The following is a 24,926-nucleotide window of genomic DNA, read 5'->3' on the forward strand; positions in this document are numbered from 1 at the left end:
GGTCACCTCTGTGTCCCAATCACAGGGCTGGGCTGTTGATAGTTGCTTGATAACTGAGTGAATGAATAAGTGACGTAACTGGGCGAGATGGGGCCCAGGAAGGCCTGTGTTCCCAGCAGAGTCCAACCGCCCTGCCTTGGGGAATTTCTCACAGAGGTGGTGAACAAATGAATGAAGCACTCCCGTAAATGCCATGGGGAAGCTTTATTTAGAGCATCTTCCTTCCTCTTCAAACCCTGTCCTCCAGGGGCAGAAAGCAAACCAACAGTGAGAAAATAACGTGGCTATGTATAAGGGGAAACTCACTATCTACCAGCTAGGGGAAGCGGGGCGGGGTCCTCAGTCATCCAGTTCCTCCTCATCATCTTCCTCCTCATCTTCCTCCTCTTCCTCTGCTGCAGCCAGGGCCTCCTCCTGGGCAGCCTTGAGGGCCTGCTCTTCCTCCACTGTGGGGTCATTCATCTCTGTGATGTCCAGACCGCTGGGGTACTCTTGCTGAACGGGGGCCGGCAGGGGTGGGTTGAAATTTTCCGGACTGTACTTGTGGCCCCAGCCGATGTAGATGTTCTCAAACTTCCTGGGGGATGGAGGGCAGGGAGGGCAGAGAAACAATGGGAAATGCTCCTTCAAAGGCCCGAGCTTAGACTTTGATGAAGGGTGAGACCCTATCATGTGCGACAGGAACTGAGTTGGAGGGAATTAGGTTTAGTGAAATAAGTCACTCATATGTGGTAGGCAGAGAAAACAGAGGGGTGAACCAATTAAAACAAAAATAAACCTTTTGGAGGGCCTCCCTGGTGGTGCAGGGGTTAAAGTCAGAGCTATCAAGCTATTGCCAGCCACTGCAGCATGAGTTCGAACCCTGGCCAGGGAGCTGACCCACAGACGTAGCAGACCTCTCCTGTCTCACTTGCTGCTCCCCTCAGCAATGTATTTCAGTAGATCTGCCTGTTCTGCTCCCCACTCTGTCTCTGGTGAATCCTCTCGCCCCCCTGCATCTCTGGCCTGTACCCCAGCTTTTGTATGCATAAATAATCTTTAAAAAGAATAAAAAGTGGGCCTCCCTGGTGGCGCAGTGGTTAAGCACTGGGCTGTGAAGCTGCCCGCAGCCTCTGCAGCGCCGGTTCGACCCCGGCCACCGGCGAGGATCCCACATGGCACGCAGACCTCTCCTGCCGCGCCCGCTGCTCCCCTCAGCAGTGTACTTCAGTCCTTCTGCCTGCTCTGCTCCCCGCTCTGGCTCTGGTGAATTCTCTCACCCTCCCACGCTTCTGACTGTACCCAGTGCTTGTATGAATAAATAAATAAATCTTAAGAATAAAAAGTTTTAAAAAAAATAAACCTTTTGGACTCTAAGACCAATCCATGGTGACCAGAGCGGTAAACGGGGTGAGAGGGGACAAGAGTATGGTGAAGGAGAGAAATGGACTTTGAGTAGAGTACTGACTGGAGGAGAGACACACTGGATATTCAACGAGGCACTCCTGAAACTTATGTAATGTTATAATGTGATGTCATTTCAATGGAAAAAAAAATAAAAGATGGAATGACAGCAAAGCTGTGGGTGGTAGGGTGAAGGGTGCCCCCTCCAGAAGTCTCTGTTCACCTGTTCACATGCAAGATTTACTGTGCAGCTACTACGTTCTAAACCTTGTCTACAGCTGCCCTGGCCAACAGCGTGGGGCAGGACTGACCCCTTGAATCATGTGACCACGATTCGTGTGACCAAGAAGTGGAATTTCTGATTTGATTTCCTTTTCTCAGCTCATGTGTGATTACTTTAAAAAAAAAAAAAAGTTTTACTTATTTATGCATGCAAGAATTGGGGTACAGGCCAGGGGTGTAGGGGGTGAAAGGATTCTCCAGAGACAGAGTGGGGAGCAGAACAGGCAGACTGACTGAAATACACTGCTGAGGGGAGCAGCGGGGAGACAGGAGAGGTCTGCTGCGCCATGTGGGCAGCTCCCTGGCTGGGGATCTAACTCATGCTGCAGTGGCTGCCGAGAGCTTTATAGGTTGCGTCTTAATTCCTTGCACCACCGGGGAGACCCCTGATTACTTCTTTGACCCATTGGGTATTGAGGATTTGGCATTTTAATTTCTACATGTTGTGGATTCCCCAAATTTCCTTCTGCTCTGGATTTCTTGTTTTATCACACAGGACATCTGTTGTATGATCTCTCCTTTGAGACTTGAGTTAGGGTCTGGCCCGGGACCTGTCCCGGAGAATGATGTGCCAGGAAGAATGAGGTGCATTCTGCTGTGTGACAAGGTCCCACCCTTCCTCAGAGTCCTGGCTGGGACCTTTGAGTGGAGCATGGAATGGAGTAGAGACACACTTTGATGTTCAACGAGGCATGCCTGAGACTTACACAACGTCCCTGGGGAGCAGTTGGCTTTGACTTTGTTTTCACAGCCCTGCTATTCCTGAGGGAACAGTTCCCCTCCAAGTCTCCCTCAGAGCCTTCCTGGGAAGCCTCACCCACCCCTGCTGGCCTTGGTTTCTGTGGCCCTTCAACCAGCAGCCTCACTCAGCTGAGGTTGTGCTTGCTGGGAAGGCAGAATCTCAGGCTCTACCCCTGAGTCCTGCATCCCAAACTCCTGCTCTAGCCAGATCCCCAGGTGAAAATGGCCCAGGCAGCTCTGGTCTGGAATGTCCTTCTGCCCGCTTCCCCAATTCTTTCTCTCTTTGCCCCAAGATTTCAGATTAAGACTTCTTTTTCCTAGAATCCCCTTGAGCCAGTCGAGACTGCCAGTGGCCTCCTCACTCACTCTCTCTGGTGCCCTTGCCTCAGTCTGTAACAGGATATTTGGTGAGGGAGGGGGATCTTAGTGGGACATTCGGGGGAAGGAGGTAGGGGTATCTAGAGAGTGAGCACCTATCCTTTCTCCTCTGCCTGCTTCCGTGCACATGACCCATATCTGCCTTTTTCACAAAAGGCCTGGGCAAAAGGTAACATTTAAGATCTTTATCGAGAGAACAGCGGATGAGGGGCCTCCCTGATGGCACAAGGGGTTAAGTCTCAGCACTATGAAGCTATAGGCAGATCCCCGGCCAGGGAGCTACCCACAAGGCACAGCAGACCTCTCCTGTCTCCCCGCTGCACCCCTCAGCAGTGTAATTCAGTCAATCCACCTGTTCTGCTCCCCACTCTGTCTCTGGTGAATCCTCTTACCCCCTGCATCTCTGGCCTGTACCCCAGCTCTTGTATGCATAAATAAAAAAAATAAATCTTTTAAAAAAGAAAATAGTGGATGAATGAATGCACGATGGACAATTGAGTAGTGGGTGGGTGAGGGCAGAGCTACAAATTTGGTTTTTTGCTGTCAGAGGGACGTTGGCAAGTAAGTGTGACCAGAAGACGGGGTTGGCAAAGGCAAGCGTGCCTACTTCTGGAGGTGAAAAAACAATAATTTCCAAGAAACTATTATGTGGTTAAAGTACCAAGATGACATGAAATCCCACCTAGACCCCAGGTGGTGTAGCCAACACCAGGCAGGTTCATCTTTGGGATGGAAAAGAAAAATCTAGGAGAAAGCGTCATGCCATCTGGTGGACAGAGCTGGGAAGTGCATCCCCCGTGGCTGAGGACCGCGCCCTCTAGCGGTGGAACACAAAGACCGGGACGCGCCCCGGGAGGGAGCCAGGACTGGTGTGTGGCTGCAGGGGCAGCGGGTAGGGAGGTGTCCAGGGGCTACTTCCCCCTGGCAGTCTTTTGGGAGCAAGTCGTTGGGGTGGGGGGAGTCCTAGTGGGAGGATTTCTGCTTCCGAGAGAGAGGACTTCTCAAATTGGTGGGGAGCTAGGGAAGGAATTAACTTCCTCAGATACCCCCGCCAGGGTCACCCCAAAGGAGACTGCTCACCAGCTCCCTGACCCACGCAGCAGGGAACCCTGGGCTAGGGCTGGAGATTCAGCTTTGAATTTTTCAAGTGCTGTGTGACCCTGGGTCTGTTCCTTTCCCTCTCTGATCCTTCATTTTGTCATCTCAGTCTGGGATTTTTCCTTTAAGCCTCAGTGGAACCCCTGGGAGCTGAGTGAGAGCCTCATCCCTGGGCTCTTCCTGAAGGGGGTCCTCCAAATATCAGCCCCCCTGGTGAGCTACCCACCCAGTCTGGCTCTGAAGAAGCAGGGGCTGCTTCAGTTAGGAGGGACGAGGAGACCTACTTGCCAGTGGCGTAGGCATAGGCCCCCGGCCAAAGATTGGAGCGCACGACCGCCAAGGAGTACTGCGGGGAGAGGCTGCAGGACAGACGAGCGGTCCAGGGTGACAGATGCATGATTTCTGCGGGAGCAGAGAGGGGCAGCAGGTGAGAGCTCGCTTGGGGGCATGGCCCCTCGAGAAGAGACGGGGAGAGGCAAGGAAGGGAGCAAAGAGGGAGGCTCGGAGGAGCCTGAGGGAACTGTGGCAACTGACAGCGTCAACTTCAGTGTCTGAACCCTGGCTCTGGAACATTCTCTTTCTGTGTGGGCCCCAGGAAGCCACCTCACCTGTCTGCGCCTGAGGGCCTGCCCCCAGGAAACGGGGCTCTTTAACTTACCTCCCTTGCAAGGTGGCAGTGAGCCCTGGGGTCCCGAGGTGGGGCACAGCCTGATTCTCCTTCCAGGGTGCCCTTTGGCTTGGACCAGGGGGCACAGTGCAGAGCGCAGGCTCGGATCACAGAAGTCAGTTTGGAGCCAGGCTCTGTCAGCCAGGCATCAGGCCCCAACCTCAGCACACTCCTGTCTAGTCTTCTAAAATCCAGCTCAAGGCCCACCTCCCCAGGGAAGGCCTGGCGAATGAGCACTGTCCCCCAAACCCTTCTGGGGCTCAGAGGAGCAGCTCCCACATCCCGGCCACAGCCACTGCCTTGTGCGTGCGTGAGGCAGATGTGCTCCCTCAGCCCTGCAGGGAGGTGCTGGGCGATGATGACCGTCCTTGAGATGGGGGGATCGAGGCTCGTGGAGATGGCCCCCGGCAGTCTGGCTACCCCAGGGCCGGTGGTGCACAGAGGGCAGAAGAGGCTTGTTACCTGCATCTTCTGAGAGTGGTGTCAGCAGGGGGGGCCCGACCTCCTGCTCCACCTCTTCCAGGCCCTCATCGCCCTTCTCTTCCTCCTCCCCTAGCTCTTCTTCCTCCTCCGTCTTCTGCAAAGGGTTCACCCAAGTGCAACGGCCCTGGAGGAGGGGGAAGGTCAGGCGGCACCGCCAGAGGCCCAGAGGCCCCGCGAGGGGGTAACAGGCCAGCAGGACACTGGGGAATGGCCCTTTTCTCAGGGATCCAGGTATGGGCAGGAAGACGTGGTTATCCACACGTGTCGGGGAGGCGAAGGGGGATCCTGGACCAAGACAGCTGTGTACTGAGGTGGGGGCTCCCGCCTCCTGCTGGCTGGGTGGCCCCAATGTTCATTCATTCACTCATCAGTTTACTGTTTTTTTTTTTTTTTTTTAGATTTATTTATTTATTTACACAAGAACCGGGGTACAGGTCAGATGCGCAGGAGGGTGAGAAGATTCACCAGAGACAGAGTAGGGAACAGAACAGGCAGACTGATGAAAGACACTGCTGAGGGGAGCAGCGGGGGAGGCAGGAGAGGTCTGCTCGTTATGTGGCACCCTCGCCGGCCAGCCGGGATAGAACCTGCGCTGCAGAGGCTGCAGAGAGCTTCACAGCACAGCGCTCAACCGCCTGCGCCACCAGGGGAGGCCCTTCTGTATATTTTAAAGAGCACCTACTATGCAGAGACACTATGGAGGGACTAGGGATACAGCCTTGAGAAGCAAGAACCCCAAATCTCTGTCCTGGTGGGGCTGACCTTCAGCAGCCCATATGATCCCCTGTTTGCTCATCAGACCTGAGCCAATGAAATAGGGGTGTCATGGCTGCCTCTCACTCATGCTGATTTGTCATTGGGTCACATGAGATACAGAAAAGCCCACAAGTAGGTTGACTATGAATGAATGGACTCAAGCGTGCTGCCTGTAGCCAGCTTCCGTTTCATCCACCGAGATATGGGAACGAGAGCTGCACTTGTCTGAAAGGAGTTACTTGGATTCAAAAAAACATTGTAGGGCCTCCCCGGTGGCGCAGCGGTTGAGCGCTGGGTTGCGGGGCTGCCCTCAGCCTCCGCAGCACCGGTTCGATCCCCGGCTGCTCCCCGGCCACCGGAGGAGGGTCCCGCATGGCGCGCAGACCTCTCCTGCCGCCCGCTGCTCCCCTCAGCAGTGTACTTCGGTCCTTCTGCCTGCTCTGCTCCCCGCTCTGGCTCTGGTGAATTCTCTCACCCTCCCGCGCTTCTGACTGTACCCAGTGCTTGTATAAATAAATAAATAAATCTTTAAAAAAACAAAACAAAACAAACAAAAAAAACCAAAAAAACATTGTAGAATCAATAGATGTTAGTTGAATGAATAAAAAAAAATCTTAGACATAGCAGATGCTGCTTTTAATGCAGAAATGAAAGAATATCAGGGCCTCCCTACTGGCCTAGGGGTTAAGTCTCAGCACTGTCACCCCTACAGCCTGAGTTCAATCCTGGCCAGGCAGCTAACCCTCAGCCACAGCAGACCTCGCCTGTCTCGCCTGCTGCTCCCTCAGCAGTGTATTTCAGTAGATCCGCCAGTTCTGCTCCCCACTGTGTCTCTGGTGAATCCTCTCCCCCTCCCAGCACCTCTGGCCTACACCCCAGTTCTTCTATAAAAATAAATAAACATTAAAAAAATACATTCTGTAGGGCCTCCCCTGGTGGCGCAGGTGGTTGAGTGTTGCGCTGTGAAGCTGTCCGCAGCCTCTGCAGCGCAGGTTCGATCCTGGCCGTCCAGCGAGGGTCCCACATGGCGCAGCAGACCTCTCCTGTCGTGCCCGCTGCTCCCCTCAGCAGTGTATTTCCTCAGTCTGCCTGTTCTGCTCCCCGCCCTGTCTCTGGTGAGTCCTCTTGCCCTCCCGCGCATCTGGCCTGTGCCCCGGGTTCTTGTATAAATAATAACTAAATCTTTAAAAAAAAATACATTCTGCAAAGTTGAAAAAACAAGAATACCAAGTTCAGACATATTAAACATTGGGTGAGTGCAGCTCCACAATCTTTCACCCACGATTCAAAATGTGAAAAATTCTAAAAACCAATTTTTTTCCCATCCGTCCGGCGGCCTGAACTGAGGCCGGGGCTGTTCTCCTGCTGCAGAAAGAAGGGGGCCCTCGATCTGGGCTGCAGCCCCCTCCTCCCGGACGCGCTGGGGCGTACAGGGCAGGTACACCAGGTGACCCTTTTTAAAATCTGGAAAATTCTGAATTCCCGAATGCATCCGGCCTGCATCAAAGCTTCCTGACAGAGGACTGCCTGCCTGCCGGCCCCTGCCGGGGGATGGCAGGCGGGAGGGGGACCCGGGGCGGGGGGGGGGGGAACCCCCCGGCCCTGACACCTCACCTGCGGCAGGATGTGCTGCTCGTGGTGCACCCAGTTGGCCATGGAGTCCACCAGCTCGAGCACCGGGATGCCCTCGAAGTCGGGGTTCTCCTCGTAGGCGTCGCGGCCCACGCCGCCCTCCTCCTCCTCGTCTCCCTCCTCCTCGCCGAACTGGTAGAAGCCGAGCGGGCTGACGTGCGTGGCCGCCGAGATGCGCGCGATCTGGGCGCGCAGGTAGTTGGCCTCGGTGCCCGGGAAGGGCGGGTAGCTGGCGACCGGCGCGTCCAGGAAGCCGGTGAAGAACTTGCGGATCTTGCGCGCCTGCACGATCTGCAGCGGCGTCACGTGCGGCAGCCGCGTCCAGGGCCGGCCCGGCTCGTTGCACACGAAGTACAGGTACTTGTTGGCGCCGCTGCGGCTCTCCTCGCGCGGGATCACGGGCGGCGGCTTCCACGCGGGCTTGGGGGTCACGTCCGGGGCCTTCTCCTCGTCCTCCTCGCCCTCCTCCTCGTCCTGGGCCTCCAGCGCGTCGCCGCCCTCCGCCAGCTCCTCCAGCTCCTCCTCCTCGGCCTCCTCCTCGCCCTCCCGGAACTCCACCTCGGCCACCAGGTAGCTGCGGCTCAGCCCCAGGATCTTGCCCCAGAAGCGGCAGGTGAGGATGGGCTGCTGCTCCGCCAGCTGCTTCAGGGCCAGGAAGATGCGGAAGCTCTCGTCGGAGCTCAGGCCCACCCCGGCCTGCTCGAAGTAGAAGGCCGTCTCCATGACGTTGGGCACCGGCGTCTCGGTCTGCGGGGGGCGGAGGCGGGGGAAGGCCGCTGGAGACCTGCTCCCTACCGGGCTCTTCTGGCCTCAAGAGTGCGGAGACGGGTCTCCCCGGTGGCGCAGACCCACCCAACCTACGGTGCTGTCCACAGCCTCTGCAGCACGAGTTCGATCCCCAGCCAGGGAGGAGACCCACATGGTGCAGCAGACCTCTCCTGGCTCCCCGCTGCTCCCCTCAGTGGATCTGCCTGTTCTGCTCCCCACTCTCTCTGGTGAATCCTCTCACCCCCCATCTCTGGCTTACACCCCAGCTCTTATATGCATAAATAAATAAATCTTTATTTAAAAAAAAAAAAGAGCGCAGACACTGGGCCTCCCCAGTGGCACAAGGGGTTAAGATGCAACCTCTGAAGCTGTCCACAGACTCTGCCGCTAAGTTCCATGCTGGATCAGGGAGCTGCCCGCGTGGGACAGCAGACCTCTCCTGTCTCCCTGCTGCTCCCCTCAGCAGTGTACTTCAGTCAAACTGCCTGTTCTGCTCTCCACTTTGTCTCTGGTGAATCCTCTCACCCCCCCACACACACACCTCTGGCCTGTACCTCAGCTCTTGAATGCATAAATAAATAGATCTTTAAAAAAAATAAGTGGGGGCCTCCCCAGTGGTGCAGTGGTTGAGTGCTGTGTTGCGAAGCTGCCCGCAGCCTCTGCAGTGTTGGTTCCATCCCCAGCAGCCAGCGAGGGTCCCGCATGGCACACAGACCTCTCCTGCTGCGCCCGCTGCTCCCCTCAGCAGTGTATTTCATCAGTCAGCCTGTTCTGTTCCCCCCTCTGGCTCTGGTGAATCCTCTCACCCTCCCGCGCTTCTGACTGTGCCTAGTGCTTGTGTAAATAAATAAATAAATCTTTTTTAAAAATTAAAAAAAAAAGTGGAGAATTGTTTCAAAAAAAAAAAATAGCAACTGCATTGCAGAGTCCTTTCAGGGACAAAATGTGACCCTTCTAGGGGGCCTGGGAGGGTCAGAATCATTACAGGACATCCTTAAGGAAAGGGGCGCCAAGCAGCGAGAGCACATTTCCCTGCCAGTCATGGAATTACATAGTCTGAATGTCCCTGGGGCACGGGTGGGTGAGTCTTAATGGGTGGGTCTCAACTTACAAAAGGGGAAACTGAAGGCAGGGATAAGGATCAATTTAGTGTCGGGGCACTGAGTGTCAGAGAAAATGACCCCCAAAATGAGTTATTTTCTGGAGGCAGCCTGCAGACTCAGCTGTCTGAAAAAGCAACTGAGTTGCTTTTCCTCAGCTTCAAATCTTTCCACGCTGCCCCAGTGGAAAGGCAGGGCCCTGAGCTTAGTGTTCCAGGCCCTCTGTGGCCAGGTTCCCAGTCCACTAGACTGAAATGGCCAGTGTTTGGGGTGCTGCCCTGCTCTGTCCCCCCCAGCCTCCCGCACAGGCATGGCCCATCCTGCCCCACGGGCTCGCTCACCACTTCCTCCTCCATTTCCTGTTCGCCTTCACCCGGGCTGCCAGTCCGGATGAACAGCGCCTTCTGCCTCTCGGCCATCTCGTAGGTGGGCTGCATCTCAGGGTCATCCCGCAGGGTGTCCAGCTTGGGGTGGAACCACTCCGCCTGCGAGGTGCGGTTCAGCGACTCCAGGAGGGACAACGGGTCCTCCGGCCGCTGGTTCAGGATCTTGGTCAGCAGGTTCACCAGGTGCTCGTACCTACCTCCCCGGAGGGAGTGGGAGTAGGGGACACGGCCCACTCAGTCTATTGAGCTGGGTGCTGGGTGCCTGCTCCTCTGGCTGGCACTGGGGACACAGAGGAGAAAGGTCCCTGCCCCAGTGGAGCTGACATCCTGATGGTGGAGAGAGGCATTAACTGAGTAGGCAAAAGAGACTGTTAGTGCTGGCAATTTCTACAGAGACAAATAAAGCAAGAAATACCAGGGATAGGGGGCCTCCCTGGTGGCGCAAGGGGTTGGGGTGCAACCAATGGAGATATCTGCAGCCATTGCGGCACGAGTTCGATCCCCGGCCAGGGAGATAGCCACATGGCGCAGCAGACCTCTCCTGTCTCGCCCACTGCTCCCCTCAGCAGTGTGTTTCGGTCAATCTGCCTGTTCTGCTCCCCACTCTGTCTCTGGTGAATCCTCTCACGCCCCCACATCTCTGGCCTGTACCCCAGCTCTTTTATGCATAAATAAATCTTAAAAAAAAAAAAAAAAAGAAATACCACGGATAGTATTTGAGATGGGGAAGATCTCATCAAGGTCACATTTAAGCTGAAATCTGCTTGAAGCTGAGGGGCAAGCCATGCAGCTAATGGGGGGAAATGTGTTTCATTCCAAGGGAACAATGTGTGCACATGTCCTGAGACATTTTATGAGTGTAATCTTGATACCAAAATCTCAAGAAAACTAGGAGGAAGGACAATTCCACTCCTGTCTCATTTTACCAAAATATAGATGCCGAGGGCCTTTCTGGTGGCCTAGGGGTTAAGTCTCAGCGCTATTACCACTAAAGCCTTAGTTTGATCCTGGGCCAGAGAGCTACCCTCATGGCGCAGCAGACCTCTCCTGTCTCCCTGCTGCTCCCCTCAGCAGTGTATTTCAGTAGATCCACCTGTTCTGCTCCCCACTCTGTCTCTGGTGAATCCTCTCACCACCCTGCACCTCTGGCCTGTACCCCAGCTCTTGTAGGCATAAGGAAAATATAAAAATAAATCTAATATATATATATATATATATATATATATATATAAAACACCCAGTCATGATTTTTAGAAATCTAGGAAACTAAGAATGGAAAGTAATTCTTCATGATCTTATGAAGGGGCGAGTTCCAGTGACCTAACATAGCAGTTAAAGATGGGCTGTTTCCTCTGTGAGTTGGGACTGAGGGTGCCTCCCTTCACCACGTCTGGAGGTCCCAGCCGACGTGATTTGACATGAAAATAGAAAGAAAAGGTCAAATGGCTGGGGAGATGCAGAGCTGCCAGGTGAGTCGATGATCAGATCAGGAATGATGGGCAAAGTCTGGGGCTGAGGGTGTGCCTGGCGTGTTGGGTGGGACGGTGAGGTTGGTGTGGCTGAGTGGAGTGAGGAAGGGGTGGGGAGGTGACTGCAGTGATCATTCCTAATAGCTTCCATTTGCTTGAGCCAAACACCATGCCGGGCACCTGGAGCAGTGCTGAATTCTCACCACAGCCACACAGACACCTGAGGGAAATGCTGAGCCCATTCTCCAGATGAGGAAAGTGAGGTTTAAAAAAGTTGTGTATTTCGTCAGTCTGCCTGTTCTGTTCCCCGCTCTGTCTCTGGTGAATCCTCTCACCCTCCCATGCGTCTGGCCTGTACCCCAGTTCTTGTATAAATAAATAAATAAATCTTTTTAAAAGAGTTGTGATCGCGAGGTTAGGCAGGATAGCACAACCAGGATCTGAAACCAGGTTGGTGTGATTTGTAAACAAGTACATTTAGCCCTCAGTGGTGTGGAGACCCTTTGGCACCGTTTGGAGGTGGTAGAGGCCGTGCCTGAATTGGGGTGGGTAAGCAAAGGTGGGACTTCGGTCTGAGCTTTTCCACAAGGGCTGGCACTGCTGAGGAAGAGGTTCATTTTGACTTGACTTTAGGATCTGAGTCTGAAGCTGGCTAGAGATGAAGTCAGAGCTGGCAGGGGCTGAATGATAAGGGGTTTGGAGGCTTGGAAGGCCCTGAACCTTCCCCTGGGCGCCAGGGAGCCATGGCAGACTGAGCATGGGCAGGATAGTCAGCTTGTGCTTCACCAACACGTTACTTCTCCAACCTCATCGTCCACCCGGAGCTGGTCACACCAGCCTCCTTCAGGTCCCTTGTCAAATGTCACCTCTGCAGACACCTCCCTTGGCCTCGGGCTACTGAGCCTTAGGCTCCCTGTCTCCCTTACCCTGCCGTAGCATTTCCCACCGTGTCATTCATTACATTTAATGTCCGCCCTCACAGCAGCATGTGAGCTTTGTGAGGATGTGACAGGGGCTGAGAGGTGTGCTGGGGCTGCAGCCGAGTGTCCCAGAGAGTGTGCTCCCCACTCAGGGATAGCGGAAGACAGGGCTTCAAGCTGGAACCTGGCCATGACCACATACATCCCTGTTATCGTGGACAAAGGCCCCAACTTGCCCAGCTTTCCAGTTTCTTGATCCGTCAATGGGGTAGCAGTGTGATTTCGGTTGGGGAAAGAAGGTGTTAACTGTTAAGTGCCCACAGAAGGCTTGTGGGTACAAAGAAATGCTGCCTATTATCAGCATTTAGCCCCTGACTCCTTAGTCTGAGCTAGAGGCTCCCAGAGTAGTGGCCAGTTCCACCAGGTCTAATGAGGGCCCGAGCCAAGGGCGACTGGGGGTGGTGGGGATCGCCCTGCCGGAGCCTGGTCCCATCCCAGCCCACCCCACCTTGCCCCTCCTCACAGACTGAGGTCGCAGTTGACGCTGGTCTGCAAGAGGTAGGCCTTGGCGTTCTGCACCGCCAGCTCCCGAGGCTCAGGCTCGGGCATCTCCACGCTGTAGGGCATGAAGCCCAGCTCAGAGGGCGAGAACTGGAGGTCAGGGTCATCCTTCACATAGGGCCCGTGCTGGGCGTCCTCGAGGACGTGCGGCTCCGGCCCGTGGTACAGGCCGAACTGGTCCCAGTGCTCGGGCGGCAAGTCCTGGTAGGTGGACTCCAGGTGCTCGAAGAAGCTGCCTTGGCGGAGGCGCAGCTGCTGCAGCATCTGGCTGGCGTTCTGGGTGATGTCTTTCCCGAATTCCTTCAGGTACGGCTGGGACCGTCTCCCCAGCTCCACACCCAAGGGCTCCTCGGCCCCCAGCAGCACGTCTTCCGGCGGGAGCGCGTCCGAGGGATCGGGCCGGGGCCGGCCGTCGTCGTCCTCCGGCGGCCAGCGCGGGAGGCCGGTCTGGTTCAGCAGGAACTCCCGGCTGCCCGGCTGCCCCCAGGTGTCCAGCAGGAGTTCCCGCTCCTCTTCGGCGGCCGGGGGCTGGGCCGGGCCGGGCTCCACGCCGCGCCCCTCGGAGAGCTGGGTGCTCCTCCGGGCGGAGAGCTGCTCGGGCGGGGGCTCGGGGTCGGGCGGCTGGTCCGCCATGGCGGGCGAGGGGCCGCGGGCCGGGGAGGGCGTGCAGACCGGCCGGCCAGAGGGCTCGGCGGGTCTCGGGAGCCCGGGCGGGCCGTTACCAGGGGCGGCGCGGGCCCCGGGCTCCGCGCAGGCGCCGGCGCAGCCCCGCGCCCTCGGGCCTTGGCCGAGCACCCCGCCCGCCCCAGCACCCCGCCCGCCCGCTGCCCGCGCCGCCCCGGAGGGTGGCAGAGAGGATGCGGCAGCCACGCCCCAGACCCGCGATCTGCTTTAATTTTCTAGAAGGCAAACCGCCCCGGCCACCCCGCCCGCCCTCTCCGCGCCGCCCCGCCCCGTCAGCTGTTCCCCTTGGTCTCGGCGTCGCCGGCCTCCTCGGCAGCCGGGCTGGGCGTCTTCACCGCGTCCTCCGCGGCGGGCGCGAGCGTCTGGGGGCTCCGCTCCTCCTTCGCCGTCAGCCCGCCCGCCGCTGCCTCCTGGCGGCGACAGGAGGACGAGGGCGCGGGTCAGGGGAGCGCGGCCCCGCCCGCCTCCCGGGGCTGCGCCTCCCGCGCCCACCGCCACCGCCTCCGGGCGCCAGGCGCGCACCCTTCGGCCCGACCCCGGCGCCCTGCTGGCTCTGAGGCGGCTGTGCCTACCTTAGACGGGGGGCCCTCGAGACTGGAGTCCAGCAGGGCCGCTTCGGTGAGCCCCGAGTCGTCGTCCATGCTGATAAAGATGGCTGGGGTCTCGCCCTCCGGCCCCTCCTCCCGTAAATCTATGGCTTCCTCGGGCTGGGGAGGGCCTGGCCGGACGGAGGCGGACGATGTCGAGGACGCGCCCCCGCCCCCGGGCTTCAGCTTCTGTTCCTCCTCCAGCTGCCGCTTTAAGGCCTTCTCCTGGGCGAGCCGCAGGCCGATGAGGTCCTGAGGGGGCCGGGGAGCGGGAGCGGGGGCCGGGGCCGGGGCCAGGGCCAGGGGCTCCAGGTCGTCCTGGGGCGGGGAGGGGGCACAGAGGAGCTCAGAGGTGGAAGGTGGCCAGGACAGGGCTGCTCTCAGAGGATGGTGGGAAGGCCAGCGAGGTGGGCACAGAAGTAAGGGCACTGTTCCCCCTGCCACCCTCTTTCAGCAGGAGATGCCAGGCAGACAGGTGGCAGGCGGGGGAGGGGGGCAGGGGGAGGGGGGGCCTGATGGCAGGATGGGTGGCCCTCACCTCTTCCAGGGGCCCAGCAGGCGCCTCCTTAGTCTCTGGTTCCTGCTTGCCGGTGGCCTCCAGGATGGTCATGATGGAGTTGGGGATGTGTGCTTGCTGGGGGAACAGCAGGATGGGGCGCTATGCACAGTGCTGGTCCAGAGCTATGGACACCCCAGATTCCTGGCCCTTGACCTGTGGTGGTGCTGGGCTCCCCCTCTGCCCACCCCCATCCATCCAGTCCCCTAAGGCTGAACCCTGGGGCCACCCCACCACTGGGGTACCTGATGGGGGGTGAAGGAGCGGACGTGGGCCAGCAGGGGCTCCCGGAGCTCGGGACACTTGTCAAAGACGGCACTCAGCTGCTGGGGCGGCAGCTGCAGGATCACCTGGAAGCTCTGGGGCTTGGTGCGCTGACAGCACTTGATGAAGCCCTCCCACACCTTGGGGTACTTCCACACCTGGGCAGGGTGGGGAGGTAGCGGTCACCAGGCAGGCAGGAGGGGGCCCTGCAGGACCCCAGACCCCCACCATTCACCCTCTGGGCTACACAGCCCTGACTTCCCTCCAGAGGACAGTCTTCTCTTCCTGGTCCCAGTGGCTGAGACCCAAAGGCAACTTGGGCAAAGGGGAGACAAGTGAGTGGCTCTGCCAGGAAGCGTTCCTGGCCCAGGCAGGGGCTTTGCAAGCAGGGCACAGCTAATTCACACAGCTGCCTAGAGGGGGCAGCAGCAGCCCTGCTGAACAAGGTGGGCACCAGGAGGTGCAGGGAAGTGTCTAGGGTCACGGGTACCAAGGGCAGAATAGAGACTTGAACCCAGACCTGAATCTGCTTTAACCTCAAAGACCGTGGTGCTGCCAGCGGCGACCTGGGGCTGAACCCAGCCAGGGGTTGAGGTTGGGTCAGCGCCCCACCAGGCGTCTGGACCTCAGGCGTCCAGCTCCTCCCGGAACACACACCCATCCTGGCGCTCTGGTGCACGTCCTGGCCAGGCGGGGCCACGGGGGATGCGCACCCACGCCCCACCCCCTCCCATCAGGCTGCTGCCCTGGAGCTGCGGCCACGCGGCGTGGCCAGGAGACAGGCTGGCGGCTGTTGGCAGTGCTTGCTCTCCTCTCCCTGGCTCCTTGGGGGTGCGTAGGGGCAAGCCGGCTGGATGAGCCCCGGGTTCTGCCTCAAGTCTACCTTCTGTCCTATGCCCCTGCCCGGGGTCGGCGGGCGGGGCAGGTTACCTGCTTCATGATGAGGCGGGACAGGATGTTCATGACGAAGCCCCCCAGGCGGGGGTACATGGTCAGGGACTGGATGACGGTCCTCATGAGCAGCATGGGCAGGGGGCTCTGCTCCATCAGCTGCTGCATCACCACGGCCAGCACCTCCGACGTGTACACGTTCCGCTCCGCAAAGCACAGGTTGGTGGCTGCGAGGAGGCGGAGAGTGGGCCTGTCCTCTCTGCCACGCTGCCCCGGGGCGTAGGCACCCCACCTCCCTAGAGCACCTCGGTCCCAAGGCTGCATGCGAGCCTCACTTCGGGAGACCCCCTGCACTCAGCAGCAGGTCTCTTTCTGAGGGGCCCTGGTGGCTGGTCCTGGGAAAGCCCAGGGGCAGGGTCTGAGGGAAACACCTCGGTTCCCGAGAGCCCGGTGTTGGAGTGGGAGGACGCGGCCCTGTCTCTCTAGGCACAATCCTTGCAGAGACCAAGAGGAAAGACACGCCGCCGACCCTGGGGACCCCGGTGGCTTGACGAGGGCAGCAGGGCACCTCCACCCCTACCAGACGGAAGGCTACTGACTCCCATTAAGACGCCAGGGGGACAGAAGGCTCTGGCTGAGAGCAGGCTGCCCCAGACGTCCCCCGCACCAGGGCACAGGGCTGGCACAGGCCTAGGGTTATGTGGGGGGGCACAGTCAGCAGAGTAGTAAGGAAGGGAGGGCTGAGAGGAGAAAGCCGGGTGGGCAGTGTGTTCCCAGCTGGAAGCCCAGCAGCAGGAGGGCTGGTACACATGAGCCCCCGCGAAGGCAGGCTGTGGGGCTGCTCCCTCAGCAGCAGGTTGTGGAAGCCAGAAACCAGGAGGTTACCCATGCTCTGACCCACTGTTAGTGGGGAGAGCCTGGAACTCCTCTGAAACCCCTCTTCACCAAACACCACTTGCCATGTGAGTCTGAACCAGGAAGTCTTTATTGAGCCAGAAGAGAGGCCCCCAATCCTTGAGAGGCTAATGGAAAACAGGGTGGGCCTTCTAAGGAAGGGGTGGGGCGCCTATAAGGAAGAGGGGGCGGGTAGAGGCACTGCAGGTGGACTGGGGCAGGGGAGAGGGGAAGGCAGGTGTGGGCCAAAGGGCTGCTGGAGTGTGGGGAAAGGGAGGACAGTGCCAGAGAGCACCCGCCAGAAGGACAGGAAGCGGACAGGGGCTGCTGCTCCTCAGATGGTTGCTGGCCCTGCCTGCTCTGCTACGAGACCCCAAATCAGCCCTCTCCTCCGCCTCAGCTCAGCCCCAGCCCCTCCTGGCCAGGAATCCTCTCTCCGCTCAGGGCCTGAGGAGTCTTTAGAAAGCCAAGTCTCCCTCCCAGAGGTCCTGAAGAACTCAAGTCCAACCCCCACCATGGCTTTTGGGACGATGTGGCCAAGCAGTTTCCTAATGGTTCCAGTCTGACCTCATTTCCTGACCAGGCCCCCTCCTCAAGCCACAGAGGAGGCTGATACAGCTCTACTGCTTCAGAACTAGGCCATGCTAGAACATTCCTTAGCTTCTGCAAAGTTCTTCCTTTCTGCAGGGTTGTGTCTCTTCAATACCTCACCCCTATACTCATCTTTCTAGAGTCTCAGCTTGTGTCCCTCCTCCAGGAAGGGCTCTCCCTGATTTCCCACACAAGGGAGAGTCAGATAGCCCTCCACCCCTGCCCCTGGTGCCTGTGTCCCACCCCTGCTCACTCTGGATTGTTACTGTCTGGGGGTAGACTGTGACCCTGGGAAGGCAGGACCAGGGCTACCTCCACCCCGATAATGCACCAGCTCCACTTCACACTGAGCAAAGGTGCTCGGGACACTCTTTCTGGACCAGATCACTGGGGCAGGCCTAGTTGTTGAAACAGCAACAGGTATAGGAGCGAATGCCACGACTTCTGTGAAGGGCCTGGTGAGTGAGCAGTGTGCAAACAGGCCTGGGCTTCGGGTATGGAGCGCCTAGCTGAGTAGGCGTAGCAGGCAGTCAGGGACCCAGAGCCGCAGGGCAGAGCAGTGCACTGCGGGCAGCCGGCCCGGACCCATGGAGACCAGCCGAAGGGCTGCTGAGAGTGGGGAGGCCATGCGGGAAGAACAGTGGCTTCCAAAGGCCAGGCCTGGCCCAGGTCTCCAGGGCCCGGCAACTGGTGCCCAGGCGGCTGTGGCCAGGCCCATTCTCTCCCTGGATCTTGTTTCCCCAAGAAAGATCAGGGCTAAATCTGGGCCCAGGGTCACGGGGGTCTACGAACTCCCTGAAATTGTACACAAAGCCGTGTGAAGGTCTCATCACCCTCAGGCGTGGGCCTGTGGTGCTCCTGAGGTTGCCGGAGGGGCTCGGGGTGAGAGACCACCCTCCTGGACCTCCAGCCTCGCTGCCCTCCCACCAGAGCCTTAGTGCCTCCCCAGCTGGGTGTGGACATCATATTTCATAAGCTTTTCTCTTGATCTAAGAATTTCTAAGAGAATTCACTGAGGAAGGTGAGGGCAGAAGTCAGTGAGGAGCCATCTCAGGCTAGACAGGAAGCCAAGCGGCCAGGAGGGACCCCCACCCCGCCAGTTACAGGAGAGGGGGAGTCAAAAGGCAGTTGCCCTCCCAGGGGGCGGGGGCAGCGCTTTGCAGAGCTAAGGGGTGAGACCTTCCTAGGTGCCCTGCGCAGTGGGACATGGCCAAGCCGGGCCCACCAGCAGCGTCTTTCCCACTAAATCACTTAGCTTTTGTGTGGCCCCAAGCAAGGTTTCTAACCTCTCCGAAACCTCCATCCTATCTACGAGACGGAAGCCAGCATACTCACAGGCACCAGGAGGCGTGGATCTGTGGGCGGGCCTGTGCGGTGGCCATGGTAAACGCTCTCTGTCCCGGCAGCCCACCCCGCGGGAGTGCTCCTGCCTCAGCTCAGGCCTGACTGTGTCTGTGCCCACCCAGCAGCCGCCTGGGTGCTCCCAGCAGCTCCCCAGTGGCGGCTCTGCCCCTTCTGGGTTGTGGGCTCTGCTTCCTTCTGCGCCTCAGGTGAGGTAGCGGGGGGGTTCCCCCTTTTCTTGAGGATTGCTCTGAGCCAACACACAGTAGGTGCATCTGTTCCTCAGAGGACGGGAGGGAAAGGACGGGGGCAGTGGGGTATGTGCAGGGCTGCGGGTGGCAGATGCCAGCAGGGGCACATGGGTGACGGAGGTTCTCGTGGGTCCGCAGCAGCAGGGCACTCAAGGGGTGGGGGTGCCTCACCTTTGATGATGGACTTCATGTCACATTTCACAGAGTCGATGTTGTGTAGCGCGATCAGCAGCTCTCCGGGGTTCAGGGGAGACAAGGCCGAGTTGCCTTCACCTGCAGTGGGAGGCATGGGGGTGGGGGCAGACAGCAGAGAGGCCCAAGTGAAGAAATGGGTATGAGTCCCCCAAGTCGGGGGCGGGCGCTGACTGGAGACCAGGTATCTGCTTCGATGGGCTCGTGGGCTCAGGGGAAGAGAGCAGGGAAGAGATGAACACAGAGGCAGAGGCCCCCTCACAGCCAAGGTCTCCATCCGCCTCCTGTGCCCCCGCAGCCTCCGCCCTCTCCGGAGGCCAGGACCCAACAGTCCCAAGCGCACGGCACTTGCGTCACAGGACCAGCCGGCGGCCGGCTCGGGCCCTGCAGGGACTGAAGCGTGCACTGGAGGGCCCCCACTGCCTCCCCAGCTCCTGCCACTGGGGAGAGGCTGAAGACCCCACCCTGTATCACTGGGTAGTTTTACTAAGCTGAAATATTTTTGACCACGCCCCTTGCCCACTACCCAAGGGCACAGGCGGTCACTGAGGGCAGGAGAGTGGCTGGGGCAGAGGAGGGCAGAGGCTTATGGATTGAGACCCCAGCTCCAGTTTCACCCTCACCCATCGCCCCAAAGCCACAGGAGGGTGGCCTGGGCGCTTTGGGACAGATGCTCAGTCACAGCCAAGCCAGGATGGTGGCCCCAGGGAGCTGACATCCCTTTCTCCCGGAAGATTCATCACATGTCCCCCCCATTCTGTACATCAGGGACCCCTTCCTCCTTCCTGCCCTGGCCACCAGAGCTGGGGTCTCCTGGGGGAGTCAGGGAATAGGGAGCCAAGAGAGAGGGAGATTGAGGGCCAGGGCCCAGCAGCCCGGGGCGGAGAGCACTGCACCTACCGTGCTGGGTGCCCAGCAGGCGGTTGAAGACCTCCTTGACCACGATGGGGTTGAGTTTGATGAGTTTGGGCAGGGCCTGGATGACCTCTTTCTACAAGGGGAGGGCAGGGAACGTCAGCCATGTCCCCCCTCCAGACCAGCTGTCCCAGCTGCTCGCCCACGGAGGTGTGGCATGATCCAGCTCGCCGACTCCCCTGCGGGCGCGGTTTCCTCCTCCTGGGAGACGAGCCGACGGGGGCTCCTCCAGAAGCAGAGTGGGCAGCGAAGCCCAGCTGCGTCCTACGTGCTGGACCTCAGGATGGGGGTGTGTGTGGGGGGGATCCTCCCTGACAAATCGGAAACTCGCAGGAGGGGGCAGGCTTGAGGTCTTGGAGAAGGTCGGAGCAGGTGAGACTGGGCCGGTCTGACCGGCGAGGTGCTCCCCAGCAGCTGCGCAGCACCCATGCTGCCTCCTGCCCAGCCCATCCTGCAGGGTTCTGCCAGAGGGGAGCCCACCCCATACCTTCTCCAGCCCATTGAGCACCGGGATGAGGAAGCGGACGTCAGGCAGCCGCTTGTGGTAGAGGTCCCGAACCCGCTTCACCAGCTCCGGGGAGGGTGGGACTGCAGGCAAATGAGGCAGCGGGGTGAGGGTGAGCCCGAGAGGTGGGGAAAGGCGGGTCGGGGGTGGGATCTTTGGTCCTTGGCCTCTCAAATACCGTGAGCAAGACTGATCCAGATGGAGAAACCAAGGCCCAGGAGTGGGGAGCCCTCCCACTAGGTCAAACATCTGGGAACCCAGCAGCAGAGCCTCAGGTCCTGAGCACGGGCGGTGGGGAAGCTGGTGGAGGAGGAAAAGGGATGAGCTGGGGGAAAAGGGGTGCTGGGGCACCTTTGTCCGTGAGGCTGTGCAGACATCTTGTGACCAGTGTCTCTGCCCCCTTGGGGCAGTTTTCCACCAGCAGGAGCAGCTCTGGCGAGTTCATGCCCATTCCTCGGATCTGGAGGTAGAGACAGGCTGGCAGGGAAGGCAAGGGGGAGGGGCCGGCGGGCATGGAGGGGAGAGGCGCAGGTGTGTACTCCAGAAGGCGGACAGCCATGGGCTCAAGGTGGCTGGGGGATGCTGGGGCTCTGGGTAAGACCCGGTGACAGAGGGCGCAGGGCTTAGGAGTTCTGACGGCGATAAGAAAAACACTACAGCCACATGAGGTGACAACTGTAACTGCCTGGCGGTAACTGGTCACACAAATACATACAAATCGGCCCGCCTATACCTCAGCCAATGACAGTGTCACGGGGCAATTCTACTTCATTTAAATGGAGGGTGGGAGACAATGACTGGTGACAGGGTTCAGAGAATGTGGGGAAAGCAGGGGAAGGTGGGCGACGGGGCGGACAGAGGCCTTCGTCTCCTGTGCCCACCCTCTCGCAGAGGCTGACCCCAGCTCCAGGCCTCGCCCGTGGCCTCCTAGTAGGCCACCGGGCTGCTCCGGACTCAGAGCTAACCTGACCCTCCCCCAAGCCCAAGCCGATTCCTCAGACAACACTAGCCTGGCTTCTGCAGGCCTCAGCGCCCCAGCCCACCCCCTTCCCGGACTGTCGGTGCCCCCGCCTGCCTGCTGCCACCCACGTGCCTTCCAAGGCCAGATGCAAGGAGCCACACCTTCCTGTGCCCAGAAACGTCTACAGTAGCGAGCGAGTCTTTGCCCTCAGGAGCTCACATGGGAACGGGATCTGCCTCCTCACCAGCCTGCTCCCCTCACATCTCGGAGGGGGGACACCCTTGAATCTGGGTGGCAGGTACCTGGGGATGGGCCTACCCCTGCTCGCCTTTTGTTACGATGGAAATTTTCCATAATAAAAAATGTCAAGGACAGAGAGATACAAAGCGATTTCAAATCCAGCTACAAATCAGAAGGGGCAGACACCCCAAGCTTCAGATGCTGATTTACTACTGGGTTGCTTCTCATCTCACATGGGCAACCCTGTGGCTCAGGCTCCAGAGAGAAGCTGGAGGGGCTCAGACAGGGGAAAGTCAGCTCATCCTTATCTTTCCAATTTTGACTGAAGGGATCCAAGTTCACACGGTGAGAAAGTGAGAGGGGGAATGTGAACCCCACTATCCAATGCCAGGCTCTGAACTGCGGGGCTACCCTGTTATCATCCCACGTGCCGTGATGTGTGGAAACCCCCCAAACACAGGAAAGCGTCGGAGCTGGGGACACAGCCTGCCCATGGTGGGCAAAGCCTGGAAGGCCTGGGGGGCCTCACCGGCTGCTCAATGACCCTGAGCACTGTGCGCTTGATGTCCGCGATGGCCTCAGTGTACACGGCCGCCAGCTCGTGGATCAGCTTGTGGTTCTGAGGCAGGAGGGCCAGATAGAGGTACAGGCACTGCTTCACAGTCTCCTCCGTCCAGGGCGCGGCCACCTCTGCCAGGGCAGGGGTGAAGATCAGGCGGGCCCCCCACTCCAGGGCCTGTCCCCTCGAAGGGGCGGGCAGAGAAGGGAGTGAGCCTGGGGAGAGGTTTTCCTGGGGCAGGAAGCCCCCTTCAGGGGAATGGGATGGGCCTCAACAGCTCCCTAACAGTCTCAGCCCTGCATTCCCACCTCAGCTCCAACCTGAACTGCAACACAGCCAGAGGGGTCTCAGTACCGCCCCGTGCCCTGGGAACCCTTCACCTGACTCCCCTGCCAGGCCCTGCCCAACAGTCCCCCGGGGGCTCCCCATGCTGCTCCTCTGCCATAAGGCTGCTGTAAAACTCCGCCTGCGGCTGCCCTGAAATCAAAAGAGCTGTGCCCCCCGCCACAGCCTGAACCTTCCAACTGAAGGGTCTGTTGTCTGGTGGCTGGGGCTCCTCACAGCAATTCTGGGGAACCTAGGTTGTGCTTAGGAACAGGCCCTCCAGGACCCCCATACTGGCTAGCTCCCCTGGCCCTGGCCTCTCCACCCACTGACTGTGGCTGTGACTGTCCGCCTTCCCCGGGGGCTAGACAGGGCTCAGCTCCGATTCAGCTTTGGCCCCAGGGTGGCGCCCAGAGCCCAGGATCCCGAGGGTGCTCAGCACACAGCTGATGAACCTGCACCAAACCTGTGTCCTTGTCCGCTCCGAACAGCACAGAAGGCGGGTTGGGATGGACCAAAAGTTGCAGGTAATTCAGGGCAAATTTCTCCACATACTCTCGTAGCTGTTCCTTCTCGTACATTCGCTTGATGAACAGTAGGGCCTGGGAGCGCACCTGAGGACAGAGAGGCGGATGGTGGAGGGCGGGGGCAGCAGTGTGCTGACAAGCCCAGCGGGAGAAGGGCTCCTGCAGAGCCACCCGAGGCGTGAGTCCTTAGGAGAGGGCCCAGGCTCAGCCCAGGGCCCACATCACCTCACCGCTGCCTGCTCAGCCCCAGCTCTTAGCGTTTCTCTCTTGCTTGCTATGCTCCAAATAGAACAGGCTGCCTCAGTTCCTCCGAGTGATACACAAAGGCCCCTTCCACCACCAGCACCGCCCCATCTTGTTTGGCTCCCACAGCCCCTGCTGGTGCCTGGAAAGGGTTGGCTGGGTGGGGCTTTGTCTCCAGCAGCACCAGGGCTGGAGAGCCTGTGGGGACATTCCGTTAAACAGACACGAGGCACCAGGAAGAACGTGGTGAAAGGCCAGGGCAGGACAGGCCAGGGGCCCTGAAGTGGGCGTTACTCCTGCTCCAGAGCACATGCATCACGCACAGTCCAAGTCCTGGCTCACCCGCACCCTCTCCCACAGCCTTCCCTCAGCCACCTCCCCACCCACTCCACTGCTCAGGCTCTCTCCTCAAGGGTGCTGAGGCTGAAGGGGTGCCATGCCACTGCCACCACACACGCTGGGGCCTCGCAGCCCGACAGTCCTGCTGGCTGCCTGCGGGTCAGCGGCTTCCAGATGCAGCACAGCACGGATGCTGGGAGGGACTCGCCAACATGTGGGGGTGGAACACGGGTGAAAAGAGCACTGCTCTTGCTGGGACGGCATGTGTGTGTGTATTCTAAGCAGGTACGTGCCACCAAAAATGGAAAAACCACCACCAAGAACCCAGCTGGACAGGCGTTAAGCCTAAAAAGAAATTTTCAGGGGTACGTGGACGAGGCGGGGCTGGTGTCCCGGGACAGAGGAGACTGCAAACTGCAGGCTGAGCACACAGATCCGCCGCGGGGGGTCACCTTGTCCTTCTCGTGGGAGCTGAGGTCCAGCAGCACATGCAGGTACTGGAACTGGCGTGACGGGCGCTTGAAGATCAGGTCTCGGAGAGTAGACATGCCCAGGTAGGTGCGACTCTGCGCAGGAGACAGGGTGCTCAGGCAGCTGCAGCGTGCCCTGGGGGTGGCTCCCGCCTGCCCCTGCAGACCCTCGAGGCAGGGCCCTGTCCCCCCACCCCTCAGGTCCCGGGCCGCAGGGCAGCACTCTGGCTGCACCAGGGGTTGGCAGGGAGGGAGGTTGCTGCTCACCTCGTCCTCACAGTACTTGCGTATGACCTCCAGGGCGCTCTCGGTGATGAGGGGTGCCTCTAGCACCACCTTGGTGAAGATCCTGGGGCGGGGAGGGTAGAGTTATAGGAGGGGCTGCAGGAGGACACCACTTCCCAGCCCTGCTGCCTTGCAGGAGTGCAGAGCCAGCAGAGTCCTCCCTCAGAAAGAGCTCCATCGGGGCCTCCCTGGTGGCGCAGGCAGTTAAGCACAGCGCTGTGAGGCTGTCCGCAGCCTCTGCAGTACCGGTTCCATCCCCGCCGGCCTCAGAGCAACCCACATGGTGGGCAGACCTCTCCTGTCTCGCCCACTGCTCCCCTCAGCAATGTATTTCGTCAGTCTGCCTGTTCTGTTCCTCTCTGTCTCTGGTGAATCCTCTCACCCTCCCACGCATCTGGCCTATACCTGGTTCTTGTATACATATAAAATCTTCAAAAAAAAAAGAGCTCCATCAAGGCCCTGGCGACAACTCTGGAGGCAAACCCTGCCAGCTGGGCACCCTGGGCAGTCTACCTCTCTGCAACTCAGTGTCTCCCCCTTTGTCAAATGGGAGTCCTAACTGCTCATCTACTACAGCAATGGGGGGAGTGACGGGAGTGGGGGAGGTATTTATTTTTGATGTGGTGGCCACAAAAGGACACTCTGAGGTAACATGAGCTGAGGGCGGCGGCAGGAGTTACCTG

At 59.1% G+C, this 24,926-nt stretch overlaps 2 protein-coding genes across 3 annotated transcripts in view; both read right to left on the reverse strand.

The window, feature by feature from the left end:
* Nucleotides 1–189: 189 nt before the first annotated feature.
* RSPH6A (radial spoke head 6 homolog A) lies at nt 190–13,257 on the reverse strand. Its single transcript, XM_037515537.2, has 6 exons — nt 12,587–13,257; nt 9,630–9,867; nt 7,403–8,167; nt 5,012–5,156; nt 4,167–4,284; nt 190–577 (listed from the first exon to the last, which is right to left on the reverse strand). The coding sequence occupies exons 1-6, from the start codon at nt 13,255–13,257 to the stop codon at nt 340–342; spliced, it is 2,175 nt and encodes a 724-aa protein (XP_037371434.1). The 3' UTR covers nt 190–339.
* Nucleotides 13,258–13,580: 323 nt separating this feature from the next.
* SYMPK (symplekin scaffold protein) overlaps nt 13,581–24,926 on the reverse strand; it is a 30,584-nt gene continuing 19,238 nt past the window's right edge. For both annotated transcript variants that reach the window (XM_037516809.1, XM_037516808.2), the window contains exons 15-27: nt 24,226–24,307; nt 23,941–24,054; nt 22,846–22,993; nt 22,026–22,186; nt 20,647–20,755; nt 20,278–20,378; nt 19,776–19,866; nt 18,855–18,956; nt 15,646–15,833; nt 14,697–14,873; nt 14,434–14,529; nt 13,881–14,213; nt 13,581–13,718 (exon numbers count right to left, since the gene is read on the reverse strand). In XM_037516809.1, coding sequence (XP_037372706.1) covers nt 13,581–13,718; nt 13,881–14,213; nt 14,434–14,529; nt 14,697–14,873; nt 15,646–15,833; nt 18,855–18,956; nt 19,776–19,866; nt 20,278–20,378; nt 20,647–20,755; nt 22,026–22,186; nt 22,846–22,993; nt 23,941–24,054; nt 24,226–24,307 — 1,840 coding nt within the window. The remainder of the gene's footprint in view (nt 13,719–13,880; nt 14,214–14,433; nt 14,530–14,696; nt 14,874–15,645; nt 15,834–18,854; nt 18,957–19,775; nt 19,867–20,277; nt 20,379–20,646; nt 20,756–22,025; nt 22,187–22,845; nt 22,994–23,940; nt 24,055–24,225; nt 24,308–24,926) is intronic.

This window comes from Talpa occidentalis, unplaced genomic scaffold, assembly GCF_014898055.3.
Source record: "Talpa occidentalis isolate TD23 unplaced genomic scaffold, MPIMG_talOcc4v2.1 talOcc4.17, whole genome shotgun sequence".
NCBI lineage: Eukaryota > Metazoa > Chordata > Mammalia > Eulipotyphla > Talpidae > Talpa > Talpa occidentalis.

Excerpts from the sequence above, each read along its gene's own strand:
- RSPH6A (XM_037515537.2), bottom strand. The coding sequence starts at position 13,257 with ATGGCGGACCAGCCGCCCGACCCCGAGCCCCCGCCCGAGCAGCTCTCC. Across the intron at positions 8,168-9,629 it reads AGGAAATGGAGGAGGAAGTG|ACCGAGACGCCGGTGCCCAA; the intron begins GTGAGCGAGCCC and ends CGCCCCCCGCAG. Across the intron at positions 4,285-5,011 it reads ACCACTCTCAGAAGATGCAG|AAATCATGCATCTGTCACCC; the intron begins GTAACAAGCCTC and ends CTGCTCCCGCAG.